At 54.5% G+C, this 11,354-nt stretch overlaps 1 protein-coding gene across 1 annotated transcript in view; it reads right to left on the reverse strand.

Annotated features, from left to right (window-relative positions):
- The window catches only part of CFAP157 (cilia and flagella associated protein 157), a 37,885-nt gene that overhangs the window by 13,319 nt on the left and 13,212 nt on the right, over window positions 1-11,354 (reverse strand). The window contains exon 2 of the mRNA XM_078878807.1: window positions 10,528-10,696. Coding sequence (XP_078734933.1) covers window positions 10,528-10,696 — 169 coding nt within the window. The remainder of the gene's footprint in view (window positions 1-10,527; window positions 10,697-11,354) is intronic.

Genomic DNA, 11,354 nt, shown 5'->3' on the forward strand with positions numbered 1-11,354 from the left:
GCCTGCTACTCACACACACAGAGACACAGAGAGACCAGCTTGCCTGCTACTCTCACACAGAGACACAGAGAGACCAGCTTGTCTGCTACTCACTCACACAGAGACACAGAGAGACCAGCTTGTCTGCTACTCACACACACACACAGAGACACAGAGAGACCAGCTTGCCTGCTACTCACACACACACACAGACACAGAGAGACCAGCTTGTCTGCTACTCACACACACACACAGAGACACAGAGAGACCAGCTTGCCTGCTACTCACACACACAGAGACACAGAGAGACCAGCTTGTCTGCTACTCACACACACAGAGACACAGAGAGACCAGCTTGTCTGCTACTCACACACACACACAGACACAGAGAGACCAGCTTGTCTGCTACTCACACACACACACAGACACAGAGAGACCAGCTTGTCTGCTACTCACACACACACAGAGACACAGAGAGACCAGCTTGTCTGCTACTCACTCACACACAGAGACACAGAGAGACCAGCTTGCCTGCTACTCTCTCACACAGAGACACAGAGAGACCAGCTTGTCTGCTACTCTCACACACACAGACACAGAGAGACCAGCTTGCCTGCTACTCTCACACACAGAGACACAGAGAGACCAGCTTGCCTGCTACTCACACACACAGAGACACAGAGAGACCAGCTTGTCTGCTACTCTCACACACAGAGACACAGAGAGACCAGCTTGTCTGCTACTCACACACACACAGAGACACAGAGAGACCAGCTTGTCTGCTACTCACACACACAGAGACATAGAGAGACCAGCTTGTCTGCTACTCACACACACACAGAGACACAGAGAGACCAGCTTGCCTGCTACTCACACACACACAGAGACACAGAGAGACCAGCTTGTCTGCTACTCACTCACACAGAGACACAGAGAGACCAGCTTGTCTGCTACTCACACACACACAGACACAGAGAGACCAGCTTGTCTGCTACTCACACACACAGAGACACAGAGAGACCAGCTTGTCTGCTACTCACACACACAGAGACACAGAGAGACCAGCTTGTCTGCTACTCACTCACACACACAGACACAGAGAGACCAGCTTGTCTGCTACTCACACACACAGAGACATAGAGAAACCAGCTTGCCTGCTACTCTCACACACACAGAGACACAGAGAGACCAGCTTGCCTGCTACTCTCACACACACAGAGACACAGAGAGACCAGCTTGTCTGCTACTCACTCACACAGAGACACAGAGAGACCAGCTTGTCTGCTACTCTCTCACACAGAGACACAGAGAGACCAGCTTGCCTGCTACTCACTCACACACACAGACACAGAGAGACCAGCTTGTCTGCTACTCACTCACACAGAGACACAGAGAGACCAGCTTGCCTGCTACTCACTCACACACACAGACACAGAGAGACCAGCTTGTCTGCTACTCACACACACACAGAGACACAGAGAGACCAGCTTGCCTGCTACTCACTCACACACACAGACACAGAGAGACCAGCTTGCCTGCTACTCTCACACACACAGAGACACAGAGAGACCAGCTTGTCTGCTACTCACTCACACAGAGACACAGAGAGACCAGCTTGTCTGCTACTCACTCACACACACAGACACAGAGAGACCAGCTTGCCTGCTACTCACTCACACAGAGACACAGAGAGACCAGCTTGTCTGCTACTCTCTCACACAGAGACACAGAGAGACCAGCTTGTCTGCTACTCACACACACAGAGACACAGAGATACCAGCTTGTCTGCTACTCTCACACACACACAGACACAGAGAGACCAGCTTGCCTGCTACTCACACACAGACACAGAGAGACCAGCTTGCCTGCTACTCTCACACACAGAGACACAGAGAGACCAGCTTGTCTGCTACTCTCTCACACAGAGACACAGAGAGACCAGCTTGTCTGCTACTCTCACACACACACAGACACAGAGAGACCAGCTTGCCTGCTACTCACACACAGACACAGAGAGACCAGCTTGCCTGCTACTCACTCACACAGAGACACAGAGAGACCAGCTTGTCTGCTACTCTCTCACACAGAGACACAGAGAGACCAGCTTGTCTGCTACTCACACACACAGAGACACAGAGATACCAGCTTGTCTGCTACTCTCACACACACACAGACACAGAGAGACCAGCTTGCCTGCTACTCACACACAGACACAGAGAGACCAGCTTGCCTGCTACTCTCTCACACAGAGACACAGAGAGACCAGCTTGTCTGCTACTCTCACACACACACAGACACAGAGAGACCAGCTTGCCTGCTACTCACACACAGACACAGAGAGACCAGCTTGCCTGCTACTCTCTCACACAGAGACACAGAGATACCAGCTTGTCTGCTACTCTCACACACACACAGACACAGAGAGACCAGCTTGCCTGCTACTCACACACAGACACAGAGAGACCAGCTTGCCTGCTACTCACACACAGACACAGAGAGACCAGCTTGTCTGCTACTCACACACACAGAGACACAGAGATACCAGCTTGTCTGCTACTCTCACACACACACAGACACAGAGAGACCAGCTTGCCTGCTACTCACACACACAGAGACACAGAGAGACCAGCTTGTCTGCTACTCTCACACACACACAGACACAGAGAGACCAGCTTGTCTGCTACTCTCACACACAGAGACACAGAGAGACCAGCTTGCCTGCTACTCTCTCACACAGAGACACAGAGAGACCAGCTTGTCTGCTACTCACACACAGACACAGAGAGACCAGCTTGCCTGCTACTCTCACACACACAGAGACACAGAGAGACCAGCTTGTCTGCTACTCACTCACACAGAGACACAGAGAGACCAGCTTGTCTGCTACTCACTCACACACACAGACACAGAGAGACCAGCTTGTCTGCTACTCACTCACACAGAGACACAGAGAGACCAGCTTGTCTGCTACTCACTCACACACACAGACACATAGAGACCAGCTTGTCTGCTACTCACTCACACACACAGACACAGAGAGACCAGCTTGTCTGCTACTCACTCACACACACAGAGACACAGAGAGACCAGCTTATCTGCTACTCACACACACAGAGACACATAGAGACCAGCTTGTCTGCTACTCACTCACACACACACAGACACATAGAGACCAGCTTATCTGCTACTCACACACACAGAGACACATAGAGACCAGCTTGTCTGCTACTCACTCACACACACAGACACAGAGAGACCAGCTTGTCTGCTACTCACTCACACACACAGAGACACAGAGAGACCAGCTTGTCTGCTACTCACACACACACAGACACAGAGAGACCAGCTTGTCTGCTACTCACACACACACACAGACACAGAGAGACCAGCTTGTCTGCTACTCACTCACACAGAGACACAGAGAGACCAGCTTGCCTGCTACTCACACACACACACAGACACAGAGAGACCAGCTTGTCTGCTACTCTCACACACAGAGACACAGAGAGACCAGCTTGCCTGCTACTCACACACACACAGACACAGAGAGACCAGCTTGTCTGCTACTCTCACACACAGAGACACAGAGAGACCAGCTTGCCTGCTACTCTCACACACACAGAGACACAGACACCAGCTTGTCTGCTACTCACAGACACAGAGACACAGAGAGACCAGCTTGCCTGCTACTCTCACACACACAGAGACACAGACACCAGCTTGTCTGCTACTCACTCACACACAGAGACACAGAGAGACCAGCTTGTCTGCTACTCACTCACACAGAGACACAGAGAGACCAGCTTGTCTGCTACTCACTCACACAGAGACACAGAGAGACCAGCTTGCCTGCTACTCACACACACACACAGACACAGAGAGACCAGCTTGCCTGCTACTCTCACACACACACAGACACAGAGAGACCAGCTTGCCTGCTACTCACACACACACACAGACACAGAGAGACCAGCTTGCCTGCTACTCACACACACACACAGAGACACAGAGAGACCAGCTTGCCTGCTACTCTCACACACACACAGACACAGAGAGACCAGCTTGCCTGCTACTCACACACACACACAGACACAGAGAGACCAGCTTGCCTGCTACTCACACACACACACAGACACAGAGAGACCAGCTTGTCTGCTACTCACTCACACACACAGACACAGAGAGACCAGCTTGTCTGCTACTCACTCACACACACAGACACAGAGAGACCAGCTTGCCTGCTACTCACACACAGACACAGAGAGACCAGCTTGCCTGCTACTCACACACAGACACAGAGAGACCAGCTTGTCTGCTACTCTCACACACACAGACACAGAGAGACCAGCTTGTCTGCTACTCACTCACACACACAGACACAGAGAGACCAGCTTGTCTGCTACTCTCACACACACAGACACAGAGAGACCAGCTTGTCTGCTACTCACACACACACACAGACACAGAGAGACCAGCTTGTCTGCTACTCACACACACACACAGACACAGAGAGACCAGCTTGTCTGCTACTCACACACACACACAGACACAGAGAGACCAGCTTGTCTGCTACTCACACACACAGAGACACAGAGAGACCAGCTTGTCTGCTACTCTCACACACAGAGACACAGAGAGACCAGCTTGTCTGCTACTCTCACACACAGAGACACAGAGAGACCAGCTTGTCTGCTACTCACACACACACAGAGACACAGAGAGACCAGCTTGCCGGCTACTCACACACACACACACAGAGACACAGAGAGACCAGCTTGCCTGCTACTCACTCACACAGAGACACAGAGAGACCAGCTTGCCTGCTACTCACACACACACACAGAGACACAGAGAGACCAGCTTGTCTGCTACTCACACACACAGAGACACAGAGAGACCAGCTTGCCTGCTACTCACTCACACACAGAGACACAGAGAGACCAGCTTGCCTGCTACTCACACACACACAGAGACACAGAGTGACCAGCTTGCCTGCTACTCACTCACACAGAGACACAGAGAGACCAGCTTGTCTGCTACTCTCACACACAGAGACACAGAGAGACCAGCTTGCCTGCTACTCTCACACACAGAGACACAGAGAGACCAGCTTGTCTGCCACTCACTCACACAGAGACACAGAGAGACCAGCTTGTCTGCTACTCTCACACACAGAGACACAGAGAGACCAGCTTGCCTGCTACTCTCACACACAGAGACACAGAGAGACCAGCTTGTCTGCCACTCACTCACACAGAGACACAGAGAGACCAGCTTGTCTGCTACTCACACACACAGAGACACAGAGAGACCAGCTTGTCTGCTACTCACACACACACAGACACAGAGAGACCAGCTTGTCTGCTACTCACACACACAGAGACACAGAGAGACCAGCTTGCGTGCTACTCACACACACAGAGACACAGAGAGACCAGCTTGTCTGCTACTCACACACACAGAGACACAGAGAGACCAGCTTGTCTGCTACTCACACACACAGAGACACAGAGAGACCAGCTTGTCTGCTACTCACACACACACAGAGACACAGAGAGACCAGCTTGTCTGCTACTCACACACACAGAGACACAGAGAGACCAGCTTGTCTGCTACTCACACACACACAGACACAGAGAGACCAGCTTGTCTGCTACTCACACACACAGAGACACAGAGAGACCAGCTTGTCTGCTACTCACACACACACAGAGACACAGAGAGACCAGCTTGTCTGCTACTCACACACACACACAGAGACACAGAGAGACCAGCTTGTCTGCTACTCACACACACAGAGACACAGAGAGACCAGCTTGTCTGCTACTCACACACACAGAGACACAGAGAGACCAGCTTGTCTGCTACTCACACACACAGAGACACAGAGAGACCAGCTTGTCTGCTACTCACACACACAGAGACACAGAGAGACCAGCTTGTCTGCTACTCACTCACACACAGACACAGAGAGACCAGCTTGTCTGCTACTCACTCACACAGAGACACAGAGAGACCAGCTTGTCTGCTACTCTCACACACACAGAGACACAGAGAGACCAGCTTGTCTGCTACTCTCACACACAGAGACACAGAGAGACCAGCTTGCCTGCTACTCTCTCACACAGAGACACAGAGAGACCAGCTTGCCTGCTACTCTCTCACACAGAGACACAGAGAGACCAGCTTGTCTGCTACTCTCTCACACAGAGACACAGAGAGACCAGCTTGTCTGCTACTCACACACACAGAGACACAGAGAGACCAGCTTGTCTGCTACTCACACACACAGAGACACAGAGAGACCAGCTTGTCTGCTACTCACTCACACAGAGACACAGAGAGACCAGCTTGCCTGCTACTCACACACACAGAGACACAGAGAGACCAGCTTGTCTGCTACTCACTCACACAGAGACACAGAGAGACCAGCTTGTCTGCTACTCACTCACACACAGAGACACAGAGAGACCAGCTTGTCTGCTACTCACTCACACAGAGACACAGAGAGACCAGCTTGTCTGCTACTCACTCACACACAGAGACACAGAGAGACCAGCTTGCCTGATACTCACTCACACACAGAGACACAGAGAGACCAGCTTGCCTGCTACTCACACACACACAGAGACACAGAGTGACCAGCTTGCCTGCTACTCACTCACACAGAGACACAGAGAGACCAGCTTGTCTGCTACACTCACACACAGAGACACAGAGAGACCAGCTTGCCTGCTACTCACACACACAGAGACACAGAGAGACCAGCTTGCCTGCTACTCTCACACACAGAGACACAGAGAGACCAGCTTGCCTGCTACTCTCTCACACAGAGACACAGAGAGACCAGCTTGTCTGCTACTCTCACACACAGAGACACAGAGAGACCAGCTTGTCTGCTACTCACACACACACAGACACAGAGAGACCAGCTTGTCTGCTACTCACACACACAGAGACACAGAGAGACCAGCTTGTCTGCTACTCACACACACACAGAGACACAGAGAGACCAGCTTGCCTGCTACTCACACACACACAGAGACACAGAGAGACCAGCTTGTCTGCTACTCACACACACAGAGACACAGAGAGACCAGCTTGTCTGCTACTCACACACACAGAGACACAGAGAGACCAGCTTGTCTGCTACTCACACACACAGAGACACAGAGAGACCAGCTTGTCTGCTACTCACACACACAGAGACACAGAGAGACCAGCTTGTCTGCTACTCACACACACACAGACACAGAGAGACCAGCTTGTCTGCTACTCACACACACAGAGACACAGAGAGACCAGCTTGTCTGCTACTCACACACACAGAGACACAGAGAGACCAGCTTGTCTGCTACTCACACACACAGAGACACAGAGAGACCAGCTTGTCTGCTACTCACACACACAGAGACACAGAGAGACCAGCTTGTCTGCTACTCACACACACAGAGACACAGAGAGACCAGCTTGTCTGCTACTCACACACACAGAGACACAGAGAGACCAGCTTGTCTGCTACTCACTCACACAGAGACACAGAGAGACCAGCTTGCCTGCTACTCTCTCTCACAGAGACACAGAGAGACCAGCTTGTCTGCTACTCACACACACACAGAGACACAGAGAGACCAGCTTGTCTGCTACTCTCTCTCACACAGAGACACAGAGAGACCAGCTTGCCTGCTACTCACTCACACAGAGACACAGAGAGACCAGCTTGTCTGCTACTCACACACACAGAGACACAGAGAGACCAGCTTGCCTGCTACTCACTCACACAGAGACACAGAGATACCAGCTTGTCTGCTACTCACACACACAGAGACACAGAGAGACCAGCTTGCCTGCTACTCACTCACACAGAGACACAGAGAGACCAGCTTGTCTGCTACTCACACACACAGAGACACAGAGAGACCAGCTTGCCTGCTACTCACTCTCACAGAGACACAGAGATACCAGCTTGTCTGCTACTCACTCACACAGAGACACAGAGAGACCAGCTTGTCTGCTACTCTCACACACAGAGACACAGAGAGACCAGCTTGCCTGCTACTCTCACACACAGAGACACAGAGAGACCAGCTTGTCTGCTACTCACTCACACAGAGACACAGAGAGACCAGCTTGTCTGCTACTCACACACACACAGACACAGAGAGACCAGCTTGTCTGCTACTCACTCACACAGAGACACAGAGAGACCAGCTTGTCTGCTACTCACTCACACAGAGACACAGAGAGACCAGCTTGTCTGCTACTCTCACACACAGAGACACAGAGAGACCAGCTTGTCTGCTACTCACTCACACAGAGACACAGAGAGACCAGCTTGTCTGCTACTCTCTCACACAGAGACACAGAGAGACCAGCTTGTCTGCTACTCTCACACACAGAGACACAGAGAGACCAGCTTGTCTGCTACTCTCACACACAAAGACACAGAGAGACCAGCTTGCCTGCTACTCTCTCACACAGAGACACAGAGAGTCCAGCTTGTCTGCTACTCACACACACACAGACACAGAGAGACCAGCTTGTCTGCTACTCTCACACACAGGAGACACAGAGAGACCAGCTTGTCTGCTACTCTCACACACAGAGACACAGAGAGACCAGCTTGCCTGCTACTCTCTCACACAGAGACACAGAGAGACCAGCTTGCCTGCTACTCACACACACAGAGACACAGAGAGACCAGCTTGTCTGCTACTCACTCACACACACAGACACAGAGAGACCAGCTTGCCTGCTACTCACTCACACAGAGACACAGAGAGACCAGCTTGTCTGCTACTCACTCACACAGAGACACAGAGAGACCAGCTTGTCTGCTACTCTCACACACAGAGACACAGAGAGACCAGCTTGTCTGCTACTCACACACACAGAGACACAGAGAGACCAGCTTGTCTGCTACTCACACACACAGAGACACAGAGAGACCAGCTTGTCTGCTACTCACACACACAGAGACACAGAGAGACCAGCTTGTCTGCTACTCTCTCACACAGAGACACAGAGAGACCAGCTTGTCTGCTACTCACACACACACACAGACACAGAGAGACCAGCTTGTCTGCTACTCACACACACACACAGACACAGAGAGACCAGCTTGTCTGCTACTCACACACACACAGAGACACAGAGAGACCAGCTTGTCTGCTACTCACACACACAGGAGACACAGAGAGACCAGCTTGTCTGCTACTCTCACACACAGAGACACAGAGAGACCAGCTTGTCTGCTACTCTCACACACAGAGACACAGAGAGACCAGCTTGTCTGCTACTCACACACACACAGAGACACAGAGAGACCAGCTTGTCTGCTACTCACTCACACACAGAGACACAGAGAGACCAGCTTGTCTGCTACTCTCTCACACAGAGACACAGAGAGACCAGCTTGTCTGCTACTCTCACACAGAGACACAGAGAGACCAGCTTGTCTGCCACTCACTCACACAGAGACACAGAGAGACCAGCTTGCCTGCTACTCACACACACAGAGACACAGAGAGACCAGCTTGTCTGCTACTCACTCACACAGAGACACAGAGAGACCAGCTTGTCTGCTACTCACACACACAGAGACACAGAGAGACCAGCTTGTCTGCTACTCTCACACACAGAGACACAGAGAGACCAGCTTGCCTGCTACTCTCACACACACAGAGACACAGAGAGACCAGCTTGTCTGCCACTCACTCACACAGAGACACAGAGAGACCAGCTTGCCTGCTACTCACACACACAGAGACACAGAGAGACCAGCTTGTCTGCTACTCACACACACAGAGACACAGAGAGACCAGCTTGTCTGCTACTCACACACACAGAGACACAGAGAGACCAGCTTGTCTGCTACTCACACACACACACAGAGACACAGAGAGACCAGCTTGTCTGCTACTCACACACACAGAGACACAGAGAGACCAGCTTGTCTGCTACTCACACACACACAGACACAGAGAGACCAGCTTGTCTGCTACTCACACACACAGAGACACAGAGAGACCAGCTTGTCTGCTACTCACACACACAGAGACACAGAGAGACCAGCTTGTCTGCTACTCACTCACACAGCATGTCCTCACCCCCTCACCCCTCACCCCCTCACCCCTCACCCCCTCACCCCTCACCCCCTCACCCCTGACCCCTCACCAGCAGCATGTCCTCACCCCCTCACCCCTCACCCAGCAGCATGTACTCACCCCTCACCCAATAGCATGTCCTCACCCCCTCACCCCTCACCTCTCACCCAGCAGCATGTCCTCACCCCTCACCCCTCACCCAGCAGCATGTCCTCACCCCCTCACCCCCTGACCGCTCACCCAGCAGCATGTCCTCACCCCTCACCCCTCACCCCTCACCACCCCTCACCCAGCAGCATGTCCTCACCCCTCACCCCTCACCCCCCTCACCCAGCAGCATGTTCTCTGCGGTGAGTTGCTCCCTGGTCTCCTGCAGCTCTCTGTCCTCACCCCTCACCACTCCTCACCCCTCACCACCCCCTCACCCCTCACCCCCCCTCACCCAGCAGCATGTTCTCTGCGGTGAGCTGCTCCTTGGTCTCCTGCAGCTCTCTGCGCGAGGCGGCGGCGCGTCGCTCGGCGTCGTCGCGCTCCGCCTCGCGCGACTGCTCCAGGGCCAGCAGGCGCTCGGCCTGCTCCACCAGCTCGTCCTCACGGCGCTCCAGCTCCCTCTGGGCGGGGGGGGGGGGGCACGGGGGGGGGGCACGGGGGGGGGGGGACGGGGGGAGCAGGGAGGGGACACAGGGGGGAGCAGGGAGGGGACACGATGGGGACACGGGGGGGGGGGGACACGGGGGGGGGGACACGGGGGGGGGGGACACGGGGGGGGGGGGGACACGGGGGGGGGGGGACACGGGGGGGGACACGGGGGGGGGGGACACGGGGGGGGGGGGGCACGGGGGGGGGGGGACACGGGGGGGGGGGACACGGGGGGGGGGACGGGGGGAGCAGGAGGGGACACAGGGGGGAGCAGGGAGGGGACACGATGGGGACACGGGGGGGGGAGGACACGGGGGGGGGGGGACACGGGGGGGGGGGGACACGGGGGGGGGGGACACGGGGGGGGGGGACACGGGGGGGGGGGACACGGGGGGGGACACGGGGGGGGGACACACGGGGGGGGGGGACACGGGGGGGGGGGGGACACGGGGGGGGGGACACGGGGGGGGGAGGACACGGGGGGCGGGGGGGCACGGGGGGGGGGAGGACACGGGGGGGGGGGGGCACGGGGGGGGGGACACGGGGGGGGGGGACACGGGGGGGGGGGACACGGGGGGGGGGAGACACGGGGGGGGACACGGGTGGGGTCCACGAGTCAGTGTGGCACAG

This window comes from Lampetra fluviatilis, chromosome 52, assembly GCF_964198595.1.
Source record: "Lampetra fluviatilis chromosome 52, kcLamFluv1.1, whole genome shotgun sequence".
NCBI lineage: Eukaryota > Metazoa > Chordata > Hyperoartia > Petromyzontiformes > Petromyzontidae > Lampetra > Lampetra fluviatilis.